General features: G+C 30.2%; 4 protein-coding genes across 5 annotated transcripts; 2 read left to right on the top strand and 2 right to left on the bottom strand.

Moving 5' to 3' along the window:
- The first annotated feature begins 1,583 nt into the window (after positions 1–1,583).
- On the top strand, positions 1,584–3,151 carry Pih1d1 (PIH1 domain containing 1). The gene is made up of 7 exons (XM_083052965.1): positions 1,584–1,818; positions 1,899–1,995; positions 2,067–2,246; positions 2,344–2,516; positions 2,579–2,800; positions 2,885–3,025; positions 3,099–3,151. Exons 1-7 carry the CDS (start codon positions 1,756–1,758, stop codon positions 3,132–3,134), a joined length of 912 nt encoding a protein of 303 aa, XP_082909091.1. The 5' UTR covers positions 1,584–1,755; the 3' UTR covers positions 3,135–3,151.
- A 193-nt stretch (positions 3,152–3,344) lies between these two features.
- LOC145944566 (sphingosine-1-phosphate phosphatase 2) lies at positions 3,345–5,427 on the bottom strand. Its single transcript, XM_083052964.1, has 5 exons — positions 5,226–5,427; positions 4,518–5,112; positions 4,239–4,440; positions 3,912–4,136; positions 3,345–3,830 (listed from the first exon to the last, which is right to left on the bottom strand). Exons 2-5 carry the CDS (start codon positions 5,005–5,007, stop codon positions 3,413–3,415), a joined length of 1,335 nt encoding a protein of 444 aa, XP_082909090.1. The 5' UTR covers positions 5,008–5,112; positions 5,226–5,427; the 3' UTR covers positions 3,345–3,412.
- Positions 5,428–13,711: 8,284 nt separating this feature from the next.
- On the bottom strand, positions 13,712–15,524 carry LOC145944304 (uncharacterized). 2 transcript variants are annotated; one of them, XM_083052574.1, is made up of 4 exons: positions 15,104–15,524; positions 14,827–14,944; positions 14,540–14,744; positions 13,712–14,344 (listed from the first exon to the last, which is right to left on the bottom strand). In XM_083052574.1, exons 1-3 carry the CDS (start codon positions 15,246–15,248, stop codon positions 14,573–14,575), a joined length of 435 nt encoding a protein of 144 aa, XP_082908700.1. In that variant the 5' UTR covers positions 15,249–15,524; the 3' UTR covers positions 13,712–14,344; positions 14,540–14,572. The 2 variants fall into 2 exon arrangements, 1 of the variants encoding a protein (XP_082908700.1); XR_014426648.1 differs by having other exon boundaries at positions 13,980–14,344; positions 14,827–15,025; positions 15,104–15,492.
- A 44-nt stretch (positions 15,525–15,568) lies between these two features.
- On the top strand, positions 15,569–20,888 carry Mpc1 (mitochondrial pyruvate carrier). The gene is made up of 3 exons (XM_083052575.1): positions 15,569–16,049; positions 16,167–16,267; positions 20,476–20,888. Exons 1-3 carry the CDS (start codon positions 15,994–15,996, stop codon positions 20,628–20,630), a joined length of 312 nt encoding a protein of 103 aa, XP_082908701.1. The 5' UTR covers positions 15,569–15,993; the 3' UTR covers positions 20,631–20,888.
- The last annotated feature ends 3,438 nt before the right edge of the window (positions 20,889–24,326 follow it).

Genomic DNA, 24,326 nt, shown 5'->3' with positions numbered 1-24,326 from the left:
AACGAATCGTAAAAGCATACTAGGGACTTACAGAAAAGTTGCAAGTTGATTGGCTATCGCATGGCTTTTAGCAGAGAGAAACCTGAGAGCGGTTTAGCGGACGCGTGTACTGATGCGCCCCCTGACAAAGTGGACATGAACTACGTCGTTACGCTCGGTAAAAAACATAGAAATGGTTCGAATCCGTGATATGGTTCATATCTGAACTACTTGAATAAAAACCGAGTTGAGAACCAAACCGATGAGTCAGACAAGGACCAACAATCCATCGTTCTGGCTTTGTCTCACCAACGATGAGCGTCTTGTGGACTCGTGCGGCGGCAGGCACGAGATTTCGCCTCTCGCGCGTAGCGTTCCACGTAATTCGAGGACAAAATTTTATGACGTTAAACTTTGGGCAATATATAAAAAATTAAATATATTAAATATAAGGTGTAAAATCAGATTATAAGTTGAATAAAAATTATATCCAGTTTTTTGAGTACATTAAAAAAATTGTTTTTTGAAAGTGTATATTAAAAAAAATTGTTGAATTAATTTTGTTTTAGATGAATAAATATTCTAATTTGCATAAATAATAAAAAAAAAGTGCGAGTGACGGGAATTGAACCCCACTCGTAGTACGTACACTTAAGTCCGTGGTTATCACGTTACTGATTGTGAATCAGGTTCGATTCCCATCACTCGCACTTTTTTTTTATTATTTATGCAAATTAGAATATTTATTCATGTAAAACAAATTTAATTCAACAATTTTTTAATTTGCACTTTCCATAAAGCGGTTTATTATTTGTTTCATTTTGTATTAAATATAATGTGTAAAATCAGATTATAAGTTGATTAAAAATTATATCCAGTTTTTTGAGTACATTAATAAAATTGTTTTTTGAAAGTGTATATTAAAAAAAATTGTTGAATTAATTTTGTTTTAGATGAATAAATATTCTAATTTGCATAAATAATAAAAAAAAAGTGCGAGTGACGGGAATCGAACCCGACTCACAATCAGTAACGTGATAACCACGGACTTAAGTGTACGTACTACGAGTGGGGTTCAATTCCCGTCACTCGCACTTTTTTTTTATTATTTATGCAAATTAGAATATTTATTCATCTAAAACAAAATTAATTCAACAATTTTTTTTAATATACACTTTCAAAAAACAATTTTTTTTAATGTACTCAAAAAACTGGATATAATTTTTATTCAACTTATAATCTGATTTTACATCTTATATTTAATATATTTAATTTTTTATATATTGTCCAAAGTTTAACGTCATAAAATTTTGTCCTCGAATTACGTGGAACGCTACGCGCGAGAGGCGAAATCTCGTGCCTGCCGCCGCACGAGTCCACGAGACGCTCATCGTTGGTGAGACAAAGCCAGAGCGATGGATTGTTGGTCCTTGTCTGACTCATCGGTTTGGTTCTCAACTCGGTTCTTATCCGAGTAGTTCAGATATGAACCATATCACGGATTCGAACCTTTTCTACGTTTTTTACCGAGCTTAACGACGTAGTTCATGTCCACTTTGTCAGGGGGCGCATCAGTAGACGAGTCCGTTAAATCGCGGTGGCCGCTCACAGGTTTCTCTCTGGTACTACTATCGGGCCTCGGTTTTGGTCGCACATCCCAAACACATAGTTCGGCCTCCTTATCTCTATTCTTCCTGACCGCATCGAAGAATTAGAATTGTAGTAATTGCGTAGATAAGTGAAAACTGTGTTTATTTTATCTCTTGTTAAATAATTATGAATGACACCACATTTCTCGATATTGACGACTCTATCAAAATTAAAAATTTATTATTACCAGTAAATATATGATAAATATATATTAAATTAATATATATAAAAAATGGTAAGAATATACAAATATTTAATCTGCCCAACAGGATAAAGATAGAGATAGAGATGCTTTAAGTCAGCAGATGGACGAGTTAATGAAACAATTTGATTCAAAACCATCTATCCTCGTGCAACCTACTCCTGGTTTGTATAACATTTGCTTTGTAGATTATTTATTACAAATAAGAATATTTTTCGCAATATGATGATTACAGGTATCTGTGTAAAAACTAGAACTGACGGAAAAAAAAATTTTGTGAACATATGTGTGTCTGATAAAATTCCACCACCAGAAGATATATCTGATGCTAAATTATTTGAATTTTTAAATGAAGAAGTGGTTACTTATACTATACCGATGAGTATTTGTGCTGAAAGGATGGAAGCTGATAAATGTAATGACAATTCTTCAGTTTTTTTAAATATTAGAATATTTATGAATTAATTTTTGTAAGTAAACATTTGTAAATTTATATATTGTTTTTTTTACAGCTGATATACTCAGTGCAACACACGATGTCATGATAAATAAAGTGTATTTTAAAAAGTGCCAAGAGAAAAAACATTTTATGATATTTACGATATTAGTTATATTAAATGCAGTATCAGATAAATATGATAAAAAATTTGATATGGAAAATTATGTTATTCTTAAAAATCGAACAGTAAGTGTACATAAAAGATATATAAGGATTTATTTAAAATATATTAATGAATAAAATTGCAGGTAATGGGGAAATTACAACAGCATAGAATAGAAAATCGTGAGCTTAAAAAAACAAAAGATCACAAACCGCTGATTGAAGAAATTTCTAATTCTGTAACACGTACTGTTAACACAACTCATGTACAAGAAAACAATACTGCACAAATGGATTATGTAATTTTAAAAGAACCATTAAAAGGTCCAGCTGAGCATTTAATAATTTTATTTCACATGTCAAGAAACGTGAGTCACAAAATTATCAAATAAATTATTTTACAGATTAGCAACATTTAGTTGGATAGGTATTATATGCTTTTTCACTTACAGGTTTCAGTTGAGGATGTAGTAGTACTAATTAATTCTGATCGCATAAATGTCACAGATAGGAAAGCTTGTTCTTATGATATTTTACTTCCATATACACTTGAAACAAATAGTGCAAAAGCCTTTTTGGATTATAGTATCATGGTAAGAATTTTTAATTTTTTTTTTTTTTTTTTTTATATTTCTATTCTCTATTGTATATATTCCCATTTTTCAGGTATTGCGAATAGATATATTTCTAAAGCAAAAATAAAAAGTTTTAATATTAAAGAGATTCTACTTCTGTAATTACCTCTTTAAAAAAATTTTGCAAAGTTCATCAAAATAATTTAAGTTTTATTATACTTTATTTAAAAGCTTTCTATGAGCTTCTAACTTAAAAAATAAATATGCTCTATATATTATAATATATTTTGCTTTCTAGATCTAGATCTCTTGCTAAAATTATAAAAATGCTCAATAATTAAACAAGATATAAAATATATTTCACAGAACAATATAAACTGAACAATAAATTGCATATTAAATGTTTCACATTTCTGTATAAAATGCTAGTCGTTCAATACCCATCATGCTAAAAATTTGTGGCAATAGATATACTGTAATTATACCTATCATGAAACATGCTACATATTTGTAGATTAAATCGACAAATACTTTATTTTGATTTCCACTGTAATCCTGGCACTTCATAAGCTCCTTGCAATTAATTCGTAATATGGCACATACTATAGTGTAGCTGAGGTATTTGCAGAGAACTTTTGTTACAATAACAGTAGAAAAGCCGAGTATAGTTCTAAGAATCAGATGACCAAGCATAGAATATGTTGGCCAAATGATATAATATGGTGGTGAAGTTAACGATGCACTTAATATACCAGTATAATAACTAAGCCATGCTCCCATGTGAATCCCTGCTGTGACTGACACAACCATAGCAGTGTCACTTCTGAAATAAATCAAAATTACATGACAGATTAAGATTTCATTGCTTGTACAATCATATATGATATATCAATGACTCATATACCTGGTAGGTGTCCATTTATCACCGAGTGGATAATACACGATAACAGCAATACTGACCATCATCAGGATTGCTGATAACCAAAAACTGGTAATGATGTAAAAATTTGTTATATCTACTAAGGGTACCAATGGAATCATTAACATAATTGTTAATACTAAGCCAACTACAATATCCAACACAGTGTGCATACCTAAATAGAGTCTGCTTATACTGACAAGTATACACCTAGAAAAAATCTTGTATGTTGCACAATTCAATTATTTTACATTAATAACTAACAAATATTAATAAGTGATTAATAATAAGATATTACAATAAACAACTTACCAAACTAAAGCAATAAAGCAACCGATAAAAAACGGATAAATATATTTGTTCATTGTAAATAATACTATGCTAAATGGAATCGCAAGACCAACCATGGCATGAGTAGATGGCATTCCATATTCTTGTGACCATTTATTTTGTAATCTAACTGCTGGGGGACATGCTGGCCTAGGCCAGCAAATTATATCTTTTAATGCCTGGCCTGAAAATGACAAATTTAAAAATAAATTACATAAAGTATGACACATTGTTGTATTTTTAATAAATAATTTATTTTACCAATAGTCATAACAATGGCCCATATTAAGACTACTCTTCGACCAACAGCTCCATCAATATTCCAAAACAAAAATGGTATAAAAGATGAATAAAAGATTTCATCTCCTAATTCAGTTCCAAACAAAAATAGATAATACCAAAATAAATTAGTGATTGCATAATGTGGATTTTCTGAAAATGATGAAATTTCTTCTTTGTTTATTGATTCACTGTTTTGCTGATTTAAAAATTCCATTTGTTCTGTGCAGCTACTGAATTTTTTTGAACGGTTTGTATTATAGCCATTTATTTTTCTATTATGAAAAGCCAAAATATAATTTTCTTCATTACGATCAACTTTTACACAAATGTGTTCTCTCTTCTCAGTTTGAACTGTTTTTTGGGGTTTAAACGCCTCAAAATGTTTATCATATACTTTAACACCAAAAAATTTTTGAATTGTTGCGACTAATTGGGGATCCTTTAAGTAATCAATTAGTTCCAATATCATTCTGAATGGAATTAGCTAATTATATAATTTTAAATTAATCTCTCTCTTTCTTTAAAGAATTATTAATATTGCTCTCTCAAAGCCGAAAACATCCCATCGAGTAATCTGTATAAATGTTAATATATAAATTTGAGATACTTTATACAAATAATATAATTTAAATGAGGCAAAAAAAAAAAAAAATTTTTCGGAAAATATGCAAAACCAATTTTACTTACCAATTTCAATAAAATTTTATTTATATGTATATTTTAATATATATAGAATATTGATGTAATAATGACTAAAATTGCCACAATATTTAAAAAATATTACATTAAAAACCTATTGTAAATGACGTCTTGTGAGGTTAAGAAATCTGTCATATCGACCGAATTTTATCGGTCAGATCAATGACTATATACAGTAGTACGCATACTGGCCGTGTTCGAAAATTCATTGTCAGCGCTGAAAATCTCATATATGTAGAGTTCCTTTAAGACAATCCGCCATATATAGTCAAATTCCGGAAGTTGTTTACGCGCCAATTTTGAATTGATATATTTCACTTGAACATTTATTTATACAATACAAAAGATAAATTAAAAAAGAAGGTTAAATATAGTATATAAGTATATAATTATCGACGACAAAAATTATCTAAAAATTGTACTTCTGAAAAAAACTCAAAAATGCTGTTAGAACAATATAATAATAATATAGGTATAGGTCATATATCTCAAAGATGAAATAATGAATTAAAGATGAATAATATAAAAAAAATGTTTAATTTTCTTCAAAAAGTTTATTTTTATTTTTAACAGATATATTTAACAGATTTGTATGTATGTACACGCACCAGCAGGAATGGTGTCCTGCGTTAAATGTGTGCGAATACGTGTATGACAGCCGAAAGTCATACACGTATTTGCACACATCTAACGCCGGACACCATTCCTGTCAGTGCGTGTACAAAGAAAACCAAAACTTTTATTGCTTGTTATGGGACATTTTTACACATGTTTACGAAAATACTATTAGTACAGCAAGAAGAACATAGGATATGTTTAAATAAATATAAAATCAAAATTCTCTTTCTTTAGATCTTGAATTATTTTTACAAAAAATAGTTTAGATAAACATTAATTATTTGAAACTAAATTAATATCTTTATAAATATCTAATTTTTGTTCATAAAAGCATATATCAACAAATTTCCGTAATTATTTCGTAAATTTAAATTTTCCGCTAACTTTGGCTATTACATATGGCGGATTGGAATAACCAATCAGCAATTGATAGCCCGGTGTCTTAACTCTTAGGGCCATTCCACAATAGGTTGCAAATGCTCTCGTTGTCAGTTGATAATTGCGGATTGACCAATTCGATTGGTCAATCCGCAATTATCAACTAATGTCTTAAGATGCAAATACAGCTCTGTAATTGATTAATCATATCTTAAGATTGTACTTGAGACAGTCTTAAATATAAGAACCGACTATGGCCGGTATTCATAGTCCGATCTTATATTTAAGATCATCTTAAGTCTGGTCAGAGGTTGACTTAAGGCTGGGTCCACAATAGGTGATTTAAGCCCTAAGCCTTAAGAAATTGATCAATCGCAGTCAAGTATGAGGAGAAAACTCGACTGTGATTGGTCAATTTCTTAAGGCTTAGGGCTTAAATCACCTATTGTGGACCCAGCGTAAGATCCCATTCAACCAATCAAATGGCTGCGTAGCATCTCAAGCTCGGACTTAAGACGATCTTAAATATAAGATCGGACTATGAATACCGGCCTATGAATACCGGCCATGGACTGATATTTTCCGCATAACGCGTACCGCGTAACCAATCAGGGTGCGAACCCATGCAGCGGAATAGCAGAACGCGGAACGAGAGCGGAACCAATCGCGAGCGTTCCGCGTTTTTCATTCCGTGAATTTCAAATCCCTACATCTCCATGGAGCGGAACGAGCGTAAGCGAAACGAGCAACACGTCCCTTAAATGACTATTTAATATTGTATTTATCATTCGTTTTTATTATTATTTATTTTATTATTATATAAATGTTGAAATAAATTAGTTTCTTATTGGAAATATTTGCTAAAAATGTTAAATAAATTTTAAACGATTTTAATCCTTTTAAAATAATGACTCGTGATTGGTTGCGCAAAGTCCGCGATGCGCTCATTACGCTCCATGGGTACTTAAGGACCCGCGTTTTCGCGTAACAAAAATGACGGAATTGTATGTATGTGCACATATATTTTTGTGTGTTAAATTTTTGTGACGACTTGGAATAGCGCGTCAACAGAGTCTACAGAGAAATAAAGTAATTATATTAATGTAAATTGATACTAACTTTTATTACTAACCGTTGAAAAATAAAAGAAAATTGAAACTTAATAAATTGACAGGTAAGATTTATGATATATAATATATTAATAATATAAATATAATTTTATGTGCAATAACTTATGTCCTTGGATAGGACACTTACAAAATAATTTAATTATTCTAGTAGTATTTATTTTAAGCCGTTATAATTTTATAAAGGTATATTGTGTTAAATGTAATATTTAAATTTAGAATCAATAACTTCAAAATTTAAATTAAAGCTACATGTGCTATATGTGCGTACATTACCACAATGGGTGCATCCAGAAGCACAACCGCTCACTGAGCATTCAGTGAAGGGTGCAAACCCACGGAGCGGAACGGCGTACGCAGAAAATCGCGGAACGAAAGCTTCGACCAATCACAAGCATTCCGTGATTTTCAGCGACTTTCCGTGGTTTTCAGCGGATAACTATCCGATTGGTCAATCCGCAATTATCAACTGGCAACGAGAGCATTTGCAACCAGGGTTGGGAACGTATCATACCTTATGTATTATACATAGATATTCTACGTATGATACTAAGTATGATACGTGCCTTAGTTTGATACATATGTGTTCGTATCATACGTTACATAACCTTTCGTTTCACACGTGATGCATCATGTGAACAAGAATAAATTATGCATTATACGCATTACGCATCATGCGTGAAATGAAATGTACCCAATTACCTATTGTTAACTACTGTGCAGAGTTGTTATTAAAAAGTAATATAAATAATAAAATAATATGAATAAGGGCGGAAAACCCAGACATTCTTTCTGGACAGAAGGAACTTTTATTGAAAAAAGAAATGATAAAGGAAAAAAGTCATGATATAACAAAAATTATCGATTTTATTAATTGGTTTAGGATATTAAATAAGATATGCTTTGTTTATTAACTACATTAAACACTGTACTATTATATACTGCACTTACATTTTCAATTTCACTTCTTTTTTGTTTTTTATTTATAGACTGCATATTGCATATTTAAAAGATCTGTTTTTTATTAATGGTTAATATACAGATTTGAGGTTAGGATTAAATGTCAAATTTCATGCATAAGTTGTGTTCCAAAATTCACTGCTAGTGCTGAAAATCTATAACATACATAACGTGAACTATAATTTTCAGCGCTGGCAGTGAATTTTGGAACATAGCTATAATTTGATACGTATCCTACGTATGATACGCAATCATACGTATTATACGTAGGATACTTCTGGAATGCGTATCAAACCCATCCCTGTTTGCAACCTATTGTGGAATGGCCCTAAGGATTCAACCAATCGCGTTGCTTGATTCGGCAACGTGATTGGTTGAATCCTTAAATTTACGGTTACGGAAAAAATTTACGGCCTCTATAATCCAGCCTTAAAGGCCATCGCACACGAATTTCCGTAACCGTAAGCATAAGACGTAACGTAAGAATTATTTTATGTCTAAAATATGTGTATATATTTATATATATTACATATTAATATTCTTTAAAATTTTATTATTTTTTATACCAAATCATACATAAATCAGATATATATTGTATACATATGTCATGCAATGAACATAAATCGAGTAGAAGAATAGAGATGTGCCATAACCTTTTAGTAGCAATACTCATATATATATAGTCTATATACAATTCTTCGTACGTAAAAATTTCAACCGACTGAAATTCATGTTACGTGTTAAGGGGATCCTAGTCGGATGGTCGAACTCCGATAAGTTAGCACCACACATATCCAAACATATACACGTATACACATATACACACGATAGGTTAGCACCACACATATCCAACATATGCACGTATGCACACATATGCGTGAAAATGTTTTTAATATATAACTTTTTTATTAGACTTGCAATCTCACTTTTTATTGTTTACTAATATTTCTTCATGTTAACCCTATCGCGTATACTATATTTTATGCACAGATAAACTGCAGAACTATTTTTATTAAATAAGTATTGTTACGAGCTGACATGAAAGAAGCCGATAACAAAACTGTAATTTTTGATTTTTATATGATTTATATATGGAATTATAGCTAACGCGGTCCGTTTTTATAAGTACTTTAATCGTGGAAAAGGATTTATTGATCTGTATAGTCAATAAAAAGATATCCCAAAATAATAAAGTTGGTTCTGCCGTACCGACAGAACTAACTTTAGGATCCGACTAGGATCCCCTTAAGGCTGGTTTATAGAGGCCGTAAACTTTTTCCGTAACGCTGGGTCCACAATAGGTGATTTAAGCCCTAAGCCTTAAGAAATTGACCAATCACAGTCGAGTTTTCTCCTCATACTTGACTGCGATTGATCAATTTCTTAAGGCTTAGGGCTTAAATAACCTATTGTGGACCTAGCGTAAGAGTCATTCCACAATAGGTTGCAAATGCCCTCATTGCCAGTTGACAATTGCGGATTGACCAATCAGCTGACAAGTAGCTTTGCTCTGATTGGTCAATCCGCAATTGTCAACTGGCAACGAGGGCATTTGCAACCTATTGTGGAATGACCCTAACTGTAAATTTAAGGATTCAACCAATCACGTTGCCGAATCAAGCAACGCGATTGGTTGAATCCTTAAATTACGGTTACGGAAAAAGTTTACGGCCTCTATAAACCAGCCTTTAAGATTATGGTTATTTCTGATCTTACGGAATAATTTAGATCAAAGCTAGTTTTTGATTGGTTCTCGAGCTTATGATTACGTCTTATGCTTACAGTTACGGAAATCCGTGTGCGATAGCCTTTTAGATGTGTGCGAATACGTGTATGACTTTCGGCTGTCATACACGTATTCGCACACATCTAAAGGTGCCTTTTCATGCTGACGCTCGACGCTCATTTTTAGCGTCAAAAGACGTCACGTGACCAAAATTGACGAATTGGTATCTTTATTCTTTAAAAGCTGCTTTTTAGCATCAATTTCAATTACACATAAAATAAAACATTCATTAATTTAAAATAAAACTACAAAACAGTTGTAGATTAATGTAATATAGAATAAAATAAATTTTTGTCTACCGAGATACTAGTTTTCTTTAAAATTAATTAATGTTTTATTTTATGTATAATTGAAATTGAAGCAGCTTTTATATATTAATAGTTTTTTCGAACGTCAAAGATGTTTTATATGTTATTGTAGTCGATTGTCAGAAAAACGATTTAAATCATTTAATGTAATCAATGATGAAAACAATTATATTGCCTTAAAATTTGTTTTTATGGTAATGAATTACTAAATAGTATATCTCTATATTAAAAAATATAAAATCTAAGGAGCATAATGTTTAATAACTCGAATCACACCGTTGAATCTTTAATATAATTTTTTGTGCAAAAACCTTAGGTTTGTTCTTTATTGCTGAACTTTCTGCACTAGTGTACACTAGTGACACCAAAGCGTTCTTTATTGCAGTGCAAGATAGCATTGGTCCGTTCTTTATTGCAGTGCAACGAAATTTAGTGCAACAGTTCATTGTACTCGTTGCACTGGGTCTTGAGGAAGAACAAGCAGTGCAGGAACTGATAAGTTCAATAATGGTGGCGAATTTAATTTTATAAATAGTAATAGAAAGTAAAGTTCTGCGCAAAATAGGGAAAATATTGGGAATAAATATTGAATATTAAAAATAGAAATTATTTAAAAATAAAAGCTAATTTTGTGTATATAAATTTTTTGAAGAAATATAATTAAGAAATAAAGAAAAATTGAAAATTAATGTATTATATTGACTTTTTAGGAGGGACAGAATTTCAAGTTCTTTACAAAGAGATTGATTTTAATTGTGATACTGTAAATTATACTCTGTGTGTGTGTGTGTGTGTGTGTGTGTGTGTGTGTGTGTGTGTGTGTGTGTGTGTGTGTGTGTGTGTGTAGCAAATAAATCAATATTTATTAAATTACATAAAGATACAAATATATATGAATAACATTGAAAACAATATACAAGAAAATATACAAGAAAATATACAAGAAAATGAAAATGATAAAGAAAATACAGAAATACTTGCATGGACGGATGCTAATACCAAATTATTTTTATGTTTATATAAAGAAAAAATTAATTTAGTTATAACTAGAAAAATTAAAAATAAAAAATCTTATGGCATAAAAATATCAGGCATTAGATTTAGGCCCTGCGCACAATAGGAAAAATATTAGGAATAAATATTATAAATATTAGGAATAAGAATTATTTTAAAATAATAAAATCAGAAAAACTCTAATATAAAAATACAAATTCGGATATAAAGGACTCTTAATAGTTTATTAGCCCTTACTAGTCCTTTATACTCGAATTTGTAATTTTATATCAGAGTTTTCTCGATTTTATTATTTTAAAATAATTCTTATTCCTAATATTTAATATTTGTTCCTAATATTTTCTCTATTGTGCGCAGGGCCTTAGATCTTCTTCATCTGAAGAATTTAACAATTTATTTATTATTACGTGATGCGCCATGTTGATCACTGCACTAAATGGCACTGAAACGTTCTTTATACTTGCTTACACCAGCTTGTCCCCGCTTGCACTAGTTCAGTTCAGTGCAGTGCACTGTGAACTCAGTGCAGCAATAAAGAACAAACCTTAAGGTCATTGCACGTAAAAAAAATTTAGTCGTAATAGTAAGGCCATAAGCAAATCGTCCAATCACAGTCAAGCATTCTTATTACGTTATGATAATTATTCTCTATGATTGGACGATTTGCTTACGGCCTTACGATTACGACTAAAATTTTTGTACGTGCAATGGCCTTTATAATAAGAGAGGCGCGATCTTGTTCCTACTTTCTGATTGGTCGATTAAGCCGCCATGCTAGGCTCGCAAGGTCTCACGTGACCCATATATTGTGTTGTGTTCTAGTGTTGATTAAAGTGTTTATTTACAATTTAAATAAATGCATACTTGTAACTACGGTAAGTAGAAATGTTTTTTCTCTGTTAAATTATTGTAAGATCCTTATTTGTGCCCAGTAGTACACATATATGCAACCTAACCTAACCTAACCTAACCCTAACCTCTTCATTCGTGTATCGTATGTGATTCTCATCATAATTCGTCTTTTTGTTTTATTTTAGATGGTGAGGTACTGTGCAGCTAAAGGCTGTAATATAAAAGAAAAATGAAAGATCTAATGTTATTTCGATTTCCAAAAGAACCAGAAAGGCGTGCGAAATGGATTATAATGGTAAACTCAAAGAGTAAAGAGAAACAGGAGGGAGCATATGGCTCGAGCTAAGCGGACGGAAGTGAGTATATATCCCAGCATAAAAGTGGACACTCAAAATGGCTGCTTATGGGCGCCAATATTGAATGGCTTTTCGGAGATACTGGAAGAACCTCAAAATTACGGTAATTAGAAAACAATTTGTTATGTAAAGTATGACTTCCGAAATAATTTGCTTTGGAAATTATACTTTATTCGTAATTTTTATCAGCGAGTTATCTCGTGCATGAATCAAGAAAATAAAAGACAACCATAGTCAGAATATAAATAGGTTTTAATAGCGTTTAATAGATTGAAAAGCATTTATAGATAGAAAAATTTTTTATTACTATTTATTTAGAAAATTAGAACAGTAGGTATAAAATTCTTGTTATTATATTACTGATAACAATTACTAACCAGTGAAATGTTATCCCATAATTTCGCGCTGTTGTTGTTATGCCACAGGCCTGACAATGCACCATGATGCTCTATTTCACTATTTTTTTTACAATGATTGTACATAAAATAATATTTGACGCACACGTGTCTGCAGGCTCCGACAACTATAAGGGTGCCGTCACATGGGGCGTAACTTGCGTAAGCGTAACCAGCGGATCGCCAATCACCGAGTTATTCCGATAGAGCTCGACGAAGGGCTCTATCGGAATAACTCGGTGATTGGCGATCCGCTGGTTACGCTTACGCAAGTTACGCCCCATGTGACGGCACCCTAAAGGCTCATTCAGACAGGACGCGTCAAGCGTCAAGCAGCGAGCAGCAACCAATAAGCGAGGCAATATTTTTTACGCCATTGCTAATATTATCTCGCTTATTGGTTGTTGAATGGTTGCTGCTCGCTGCTTGACGCTTGACGCGTCCTGTCTGAATGAGCCTTAAAAGTGCCTTTTCATGCTGACGCTCGACGCTCATTTTTAGCGTCAAAAGACATCACGTGACCAAAAATAAAAATACCAATTCGTCAATTTTGGTCACGTGACGTCTTTTGACGCTAAAAATGAGCGTCGAGCGTCAGCATGAAAAGGCATCTTAACTGCAGACGACGCTATAAACGTCAAAAAAGTGGACACTCAAGATGGCGGCCATGACATACTTCCGTCAGCGATTTGCCTAGCCCCCACCATGGTATAAGGAGACAAGGTATGCTCTTGCGCATGAAAATAATTGACCAATGAAGATAGTGGAACAAGTGACCGGCCATATTAATATCTCAGCCAATCAGCGTTTTATCTCCAAATCCGCGGTAATTGAAACGTGGCATTAATTTTACAGGATAATTAATAAATTAATGTAATTAAAAAATATTATAAATTTTATAATTAAAATGATTTAAGTTTTTAATTAATAGTATAATAATAATAATAATAATAATAGTATAATATTAGTGTAATAATAGTATAATAATGTACATTATGATGTTGATTTAAACATTTAAAAAGGTAAAGGTAAATAATGATTTAAACATTATATTATTTAATATTGATTTAAACATTTAAAAAGGTAAAGGTAAATAATGTCTTCTATTCCCCATTTGACTCTTTTCTTCTGCGGATTTATAAGCTTGTGTATTTGTTGTGGTGTAAATACTTTTTGTAGTATTTCATGAACTTTCTTCTCCACAATAGTTTTGTTTTCTTTTTGTAGTCGCTTTATATTTTTTTTTTAGAAATTGATTTTGTTTTCTTTCTCTTGCCAATTGCTCCTTCAATTGCAATATTGCACTTTCATATCTACAAAAACAAAAAAATATATGAATTACAGTATACAGTTGGTACAGTTATTAAAAATAAGGTGAATATAAAAAAATGTTAATTATATGTTACAAATACATTTGCTGGTAAAAAAATATAATTAGATAAGTACATTAAATATAATATTTTAGAAAAAAAATAATATAATATTTTAAGATATTTAGAAATACGTACTTTTCATTTTCTGTAATATTCCCATTTAATTTTTCAATTGTTGGTATTTTCTGTAATCCTTGGTAATGGAATTTCATTTTCTAAATTTTCACTTAAAATTTCTTGTCCATAGTTACTTGTGCTAATATTATTTTCATTATGGATAGTTGCATCAACTCCACCAATTTCAGTTGAACTGGAATATTCAGTTACTGACACAATAAGTCTAAAAAAGTAAATATTATTTCTAAATTAATATGCCAAAAACTAGCAATAACACAAACATTTATAATAGCACAAACAATTACCTTGAGTTTTTATTAATATTTACATGGACTGAAGGATCATTATTATTGATTTCTTTTAAAACTTGTCGATCATTAAACAAATTTTCTGTCGGAACGGCATCAGGCAGGAGACTTCTTACTGTTTATGGAGAATAATCTCCATAATATTTGGGTTTTTCTTTGTAGCATGTGGGTAGAAAATGAACGGAACATATGCGTGCTGTTACATTTTTAACATAAAAAAATGTATTATCTATTACAATTTTCATATATAATGAAACTAAATTTATGTATTTACCAGTTTTAAGGTTAACCTCCTTGTCACAGGCTTTCATCCATATTGACGCAAACTCAGGATTTTTGGGAAATGAAAAAAATTTAATTTTTTTTTCTTTAACATTTTCACTGCGATTTTTGCATATCTTGACACTACATGCCACCATTATTTACAAAAAGGTTATCACAAATTGACTTCGTTACACTGCTTTAATTTTCAATATGGAGGGTCACTTGTTCCACCGCCATATGTGCGCAGAACTAGTCAAATTTGGTCTGCTTGACGAGCATACCTTGGCCGGTATTCATAGTCCGTTCTTATATTTAAGATCGTCTTAAGATCTCGTTTAACCAATCAAGAGATGCTATGCGAGCATTTGATTGGTTAAACGAGGTCTTAAGACGATCTTAAATATAAGAACGGACTATGAATACCGGCCCTTGTCTCCTTATACCATGGCCCCCATCACCGATACATTCCCTCCTGTATTTCTTTACTCTTTGGGTAACTCTAGTTTGCACTGACATGCGGATACGAGCCTAAGATGGCGGCGGTGGCAAGATGGGGTAGAGTTCGCGCCTCTCTTATTATAGGACTCTAAGTGGAAGCAGGTTATTCTATAAAAATAAAGAGTTATCTTTCTCCTACTAACCGAGGTCTAGTAAGAGAAAGAGCATCAATCAGACGTAACAGATTGTTTATTCGAGATTATGCAACATGTTATGTTAGTTATTTAAATTTTTTTAAATCGCGAGCAGCGATTGGCAGAAACATCTTCATACACAAGCTTTTTTTCAACGTATATTTCCGCACTTTATCAACTTGTGCCTTTTGTGAATCTTTGATTTCATCAAATTTCTACGTATTTTATTAAATAATAGTTTCTTTCAAGAATATATAGGCAACCGAAAATGAATCGTTTCGCAAAAATCCTTAGGAGTAAGGAAACTCGTGATTATTTTATGAGGCAAGTGTCATGGTTATGTTATCCGTTTTATAACTATTTATATAGTGTTCACGATGATACGTATTACATCCGCATCGATTATTGCATGTGCAAACAATAACGTTTTTCTTTCTTCAGCACGCATTTCTGGGGTCCAGTTGCCAATTGGGCGATACCAATTGCTGCTATTTGCGATATCCAGCGAAATCCTAAATACATCAGCGGAAAAATGACTTTTGGTTAGTTCAATGAATGATCCTTGAATATATTCTATTTTATATATTTATATATTTTTAGTGGAAGATAAATATTTGAAAAATATTTTTATTCGAGTTTTATACTATCGTTACTTTATTTATTCATATAATATTTAAAACATGTTTTAGCTCAAAAAGTTACGAGCAATATAATAAATGTTCAATTAGTGTCTGTATATATATATATATATATATATATATATATATATATATATATATATATATGTATGTATATACTTTATAGAGATTCTGGAAAGTTGTGATGATGTTTTGGAGATATAATCGAAGACAAAAGCTAGCAAAACTATAGTTTACACACATTGTACGTCTTATAAAAAATCGCTATAATTTTATTTCCTAGCTTTCAGTTGTTTTCAATGATAACACACATTGACAACCGACTGCTCGGTAATCGGAGAAAAAACTACAATTTTGATAAATTATTATTATTTTCTTTTAAATGGTTTAGTGAATGTTAATGTCATTTTCCAACATTGTTCTTTAAAGTTTCAATTATACATGTAAAAAATTGGAAATACACGGTAGAGATATTATTTTTTCGATATTTATTTTAATGTAGTACAATCTACATAGTAACGAATCTTCATAAGATTATGTGTAAAACTGACGGAAATTTAAATTCCAAGAACTTTTAAATAGGTTAATGAATTAAATCCAAATAGTATATTAGTATTTAATAGTAGCTTTAAAAGTAGAAACGATGATCCATATAATTTTTATGAATTTATACATTTTTTAATATCTCCCATACATCTTTAAAAGAGTAGTAAATCTCGTTTAATTGGGACTTTTGTTAAGTAATTCATATCCGGCGAATAGCCTTACGACTACGACTAAAATTTTTTCACATGCAATGAGCTTAAAAAAACGGAATTAAACATAAAAAAGCTCGTAGACTATGTATTAAAGATTAAAAATTGGAATTTGACTAATCAAAAAGAATTAAAAAATTTCTTTGTTCTAATAGATCAAATTTCAATCTTTAATGCATACTCGATGGGCTTAAATTCTTTACAATTACCTATGTTTAATTTCGTATTCTATATTTTGCTCATTGTGTTTAATTTTATTGATGATGCTATATAATTATTCGATTTCTATATAATTAGGTTAAGTCAGGTCATATCAGGTTAAGTTAGAATTAAAAAATCATATGTTTTTAATTGTTTTTGTATAATTATAGGATAAATATTCAAAATGACGATCTTTAATTCATTACAAGCATAATATATGTTTTAAGAAGGCATCGCCAGACATGAATTATTTAATAAAAGTTTTAATTTATGCCTTTTGATTCTTTATTGATATCGTACTGAATTGTAACAAGAAATTAGGAACTCATAGAGAAATTAGAAATCATGAGTTTTTTTGCTGATATCCATTGAAATAATTAAATTTTTTGAATGCAGAGGCACTCGTATTTAATAATATGGATTATAATAAAATAAGAAAAATTCTCTTTCTTTATTCCTAAATTAATTATATAGTAATTGTAAATTTTAATCATAAAATCCATTTTCATTGAAAATGTAAACAAATACAAATGAATTATACAATATCATTTATTAATGCAGAATAGAAATTAAGCAAGGAAGTTTTTGGAATTTATTAATCCATATATATTATATCGAACACAATCGCATTTATAAAAAACTTATTTATTTCAATATTTTGCAAGAAAAAATTGAAAAATATAATTTCTTACTTCCAACGTCATAATATATGCAGCATGATGTCAATGAGAGACCGAGACTAGCAATCTTAAATTAAACAACTTTTATTAACTAATACATTGCACAATATAGTTGCAATAAGAAGATAGAATCTTAACGAAATCTATTCCAGATTCTTTTAAGTTTGTCGCAACTTTGCAGAATTGTTCTGTATAAAATATACATTTTTGTTTCCAAAATGTTTCCTGATGTTTATCTTATGTATATAGAGATTTTTAGAATGTTATTTCCGGAGTTTCTCAATTTGATAGATTTTTTATCGAGAAAAAGAATGCCGCAAACCACAGTGCGCTACGATTAATAGTTTTCGAGATATCGATGTTTCAAATAATGCTTTACCTATAATTTTAAGAAATTAATTGGACTAGGTTAGTGTTTTTTGGGTTGGGATTACTGGAGAAGGGACCATAGAACTTACAATTAGTTTAGAATGAGACAGAACCATAGCTTCCCAGATAGCCAAATCTGTCAAGAGCATGTATTAAAACTGTGTGCTATATATTTTTGCCAGCAAAAAAACTGCAGGTTTTAAACAAAACTTGTTATATCAGATAATAATAGCAGAACGTTGGCAGAAATGTTATAAAACCTGCTAACATAATTTGGCAGCAAGTCAGTAGCAAAAATCAAGCAGGATTTGTATAGAATTATCATAGCAGATTGGGGTAGTAGAAACCGAACAGGATCTGCGCAACGCAGTTTGATGTCAAATTGACGGCAGAAATCGAGCAAGATTTGTGCGCGCACAATCTGATGGCAAATTGACAACAGGATCTGCATTTTGCAGTAATTTAATAGTTCCTTCGCCTATCGCTATGCGATGTATTTTCTCGCAATCAAATTTCTGTTAAAAATAGATATAAAGTCTGCAAGTCGTGGCTATTAATAAAATATATTTTTCTATCAGTTTAATTTTTGATATCTGACAAGTCCGGACAAGTCTAACATGAGAATATTAAACTTATTAGAATCAATAGGATATACATGGAAAATTATCCATTTACTTTCTATTTGAAGCATAAAGCAGAATTTAATTCTCATAAATTATATCTTAAATTTTATAAATTACAAATTTAATTATTTTTACAATTTATTTTATTAATTTAATGAATAAATTAAATTAAATATTTAATTGCTATGTGAGATATAACTACATACTATATAATATGTTATACATTAAATGTCATATTTATAAAAAAAAAAAAAAAAAAATTATAATTAACGGATAACACATCTTATGCACTTGTTATATTCATCGAAAAATATTGAATTTTATTATACTTATATGTTCAAATGGCAAGGAACTGCAGATCCTGCTCGATTTCTGCCGCCAATCTATACTATCAGATTGTGTTTGACAGATCTGCTCGGTTTCTGCCGCCAATCTACCATCAAACTATATTGTGCAGATCTGCTCGGTTTCTGCCACGAATCTGCTGTCAGATTTTGCTTACTAACTATACTAGCAGAATATCATCAATTGCGGACACAGTGGATAGGAATCTGCTGTAAAGTCATGATTAGATCTGCTGTCATACTGCCGACATGCTGCTAACATTTTGTTGTTGTCTCACTTCTTGGACATAGTTGTGCACATCCTATTCCGGAGTCTCTCTCCCCAAGTAGCAAGCTGACGTCATTAAACGTCAAAATTATATCAACGACGTCAAAATGACGTACGCTTGCTACTTGGGTTCCGCCCACGCTTTGGTATTAATGTTTTTAAGTTTTGTTCCTCAAAAAATATATTGATTTCAAAATTTTTGACAAAAGGTTATTCTCATAGGATTTTTCATCAAATTTATTATTATAAGAAATTTTTGTTTTATTTTAAAAAAATTTATTGATTTCAAAATATTTTAATACAGCACATTTTAATTTTTTATGAAAAAATATATTGTACACTTTTTTATGAAAAAAATAATGTACACTAGAATCATATATAGTACAGTATGAATAATAATAACACAATGTAAAACAAGAACTGTGTAAGATAAAAGCAAAATTATGATTGGTGAAGAGGGAAGGAAGAGTATCAGAGTCAGAATGTGTATTGAAGTCATAGAGTCACCTAAAACTAATTCATTTTTTCGGTAAAAAAATCTATCAAAAGTGTCTATGAAACTGAGGAGCCCCGGAAATAATTCTTGCCGAGATTTTATAAGATTTTTAAAAATTCAATAAGATCAGAACAATAACTTGACATCATGATTTTACTATCACATAAAAATTACTTGTATTTTAAAATTTTATTAGTTTTATTCAATTGTAAAAATAGAGAATAAAAAATATGTACTATAAATATTTACATAGTCTATTTTATCATAGAGAGTTTACAAAAATTATGAGATTCATATAGCTTTTGGAAATTCTAGAATTATATCTGCCGCTTATTAATATAAATTTTTTAAGATTCTATATTATATTCTTTTTCAGCCTTATGTTTATATTCAGCAATGTTCATGAGATTTGCCATCAGGGTGCAACCACGCAATATGCTTCTATTTGCCTGCCATTTTGTTAATGAAGGTGCACAAATTACACAAGGTTGTAGATTTATCAATCATCATTATCTCAATAAAAAAGAATGATAAATTAAGAAATAAGTGCTATATTTGCTGGTCAAAGAAAAATTTTATATTAGTAAAAAATTGTCATATATGTATATATATGTAGAAAGAAAGGAAGGGGAGAGAGAGAGGGGGAAGACTAGATATTTGTTAAATTGTTAAACATACAAATATATAAAATACAAATATAAAAATGTTTGAATGAATGAAACGGGCTAATTGAGAGCCGAGTGCGGAAGTCGTTGTGCATAAATTGGAATAAATAGAATGTCTTGTAGGATTTAATATTGTTTATTCTCGATTGAGGAAGAATCTTATGTACGTTACAAGGTTTCTTCCTCAATCGAGAATAAACAATATTAAATCCTACAAAACATTTTATTTATTTCAATTTATGCGCAACAACTTCTGCGCTCGGTTCTCAATTAGCCCGTTTCATTAATTCATTTATTATTTATAATTGAGCCTTATCTAATTCATATAAAAATGTTTGATTATAAGGCCCTGCGCACAATAGGAAAAATATTAAGAATAGGAATAAATATTAAGCATTAAGCTTCCTCCACAATACAAAAGTACAAGCAATAGGAACAGAAAATAGAAAATATTCATCAATAGAAGGAAAGAATATCTATTGTTATCCCCTAATATCTATCTGCTTCTGTTGATACACATATGGATATTTTTATTCTCTGTTCTTAATTTCTATACTTTTATATTGTGTAGTAGGCCTAATGCTTACCCAGGTAGAACATAAAACTCATAATGACGTCATTATGACGTCACTAAAATGTCATTTTGAAAAAATCATAATGATCTCATTTAATACATTTTTAGCAACGTTTTGATGACTTATTTTTGATTTCATATCCCGTGTGGAAATTTTATATAGGCTATAACCGGGCCCTATAAAGGTTTCCTAACTTTATTTGAGGCCCGAGTTAGGACGCCCATCTTGGCCCAATCTCGAGATGTCACGCTCTTTTATCTAGGGCCCTTATTGCTTTCCAAACTTAGGCCAATATGGGCGTACAAATTTTGGCTTGAGCCAAAAAAGATATATTCATATATCCATTTCGAAATTTTTTAACTTGTTTTTAACTACATGCAACTTATATAATGATTCTATCTGAAAATTAGGCGTTTTATAATGGATTAAATGTTTTTTTGTATTTGAAAAACACACTTACCTTGGTGGGACTCGAACTAGGGACCTCTGGATCGTGAACCAACTGCCTTACGTGGTAGACTACTTTTTAATTTAATGTAAGTGTTATATCTGCATATGTCATAACCAGCACAAATATATAATTTTTCAAAAATTATCTTAAGAAACAAATTCAGTTTAAAAAAAGTAATAAAATTTCGAAATGGATATACAAATATTTTTTTTTAAATGTCAGGTCAATGTCGGAAACCAGTGTCGGCTCGACACTGGCACGTAGCATTGGATCGATCACATGTATAAGTTAATTATTTAATATCACAAAAAGTAAACAGTTTGAATAAACTTTAGATAATTGAGTCATTTCTTTATGTGTATTTTAAAAAATGTATTGATTGCATCGTTTACATCAAAAGTAGAGTAAAAGAACTTTTCATTTTTTCTTCCACTTCTTACGAACACACGTACTTTTTTATACAAAATATTAATACATATCCCAGGTAGAACATAAAACTCATAATGAAATCATGATGACGTCATTTAAAAGTGATTTTGGAAAAAAATTTTTATACATATATTACAGTTATTTATTTATTGTTCACACATATTCTAACAATTATTCAAGCAACATAAATTTTTTAAAAGTCATATAATGCAATTATTTTATATTAAGGGGATTTAAATCTAATGATTACTTTTGTCATCTTTAAATCATTTTTGAATCATTTTTGTCCAGATAACTTTTAAGTGATGAATAAAATCATGATGATGTCATTATGACGTCATTATGAGTTTTATGTTCTACTTGGGTAATATTTATTCCTATTCCTAATATTTTTTCTATTGTGCGCAGGGCCTTAGGCTCCTGGGTGCTCACCGCGGCCATATTGGAATCGTGACGTCAGAAGCGAGAAATAACACGTTGAGATTTCTTATTTCTAAATAAAAACATATTTGCATAAAATAACACTCTTAAGATCTCTTTAATACATTTATAAAAAACGCCGAAAACTAGTTCTTTTCCCTTGACAGTCAATCAACAACCGTAAAATGATCGAGATATCAGACTTTGACATGCGGAATGACTGCGCATGTGCAAAGACCAGACGGACTGGGCCTCTAATAATATTACATTTTACAGCTGTTGATTGATTATAAAGGGAAAAGGATAGTTTTCGGGGGTTTTTTAAGAATGTGCTAAAGCCATCTGAAGTGCTGTTTCATCGAAATATTTTTTTATTTCGAAATGGCATCTAAGAAATTTTAGCGTGTGTTTTCTGGCCTCTGACGTCACGATTCCGACATGGTCGGCGAGGTACCATAGGAGCCTTGATAAGTAATATTTTAACAAAATTTTTTTGTTAACTTGTCAATTTATTATATTTATGAATAATTACTCAAGAGAACAAATTAATCACTCAAGAGAAATTTTTAATGCTTATTTAAATGTATTATATATTTTTCGATTATTTTTAGCAACACATTTTAGCAATTATATATATATAAGGCACAAATTAAAGTTTGAAGCAAACTTTTTTAAAGATACATAGATATAAATTTATGTAAACTATATATTTCATATAAAAGGTACAAAATATATTAATATATAAAATTGCATTATATTAAATTTTGACATCGACTATTAATATATCATAATATAAAAATTAATGTATTATTCATTAAATAACCCTGATAAAAAAAATCGATAGAAAACAATAGGAACCGATACGATCCGTAGAAAATCTTATCGTTTCTTATTGTATCTTATTGTTTTACTTTTTAGATTTCGAAAGAAATGTTATCGTTTTTTATCGTTTTCTTTCATTCTCTGTTAAAAGCGGATCAGTCGTTAGAATACGATAAAATTCTTATTGTGATATATTGTTTTTTATTGTTTTATTGGAATTTATCAAGAAAAAATAATTGAAAATCTATTCGTAATCAATTGTATATTTACAATAAAGAAGTTTTAAGTTTTTTAACATACAATTACGAAAAATCCTATAATTTTTAATCATGCATCAACCATAAACAATTGAAAACGTATTTTATAAATGTATTATCGTAAAGTTACAACAGAAAACATCCCCGATAAAAAATCGATAGAAAACAATAGGAACCGATACGATTTGCAAAAACAGTACATTGCAATTACATTGCAGTAATATTACAATCTTGCAAGTTGCATTGTAATACTGTAGGGACATTATAGAAACATAATAACTGTAATATTTTATGAAAAATCTTACAGCAACATTCCAAAAATATTATAAAAAAATAGTATTCAGTCAAATCGTTAGTTCCTTCATTTACCGCTATGCGACGCGCGATTCACTATCTATCTCGTACTTAAGTTTTAGTCAGGAGAATTATATAAAGTTGATGAAATTAGCTCTAAGACTAAAGGTACAATTGTCTCTTAACTTTAAAATGTCGAGTAAATGCTAGATTTAACGCTTGATGTTATAACATTAATAATGTTTTATAACATCAGCATAAACTAGAATTTACTTAATTTAAAGATAATAATTATAGAAATATATATATTTTAC

The sequence above is a fragment of the Prenolepis imparis genome, unplaced genomic scaffold (assembly GCF_030444845.1).
Source record: "Prenolepis imparis isolate NDT839.2.m4 unplaced genomic scaffold, iyPreImpa1.0 SCAF_13, whole genome shotgun sequence".
Lineage (NCBI taxonomy): Eukaryota > Metazoa > Arthropoda > Insecta > Hymenoptera > Formicidae > Prenolepis > Prenolepis imparis.
Note: the sequence above shows the minus strand (reverse complement) of the source record. Positions and strands in the feature narration are given on the sequence as shown.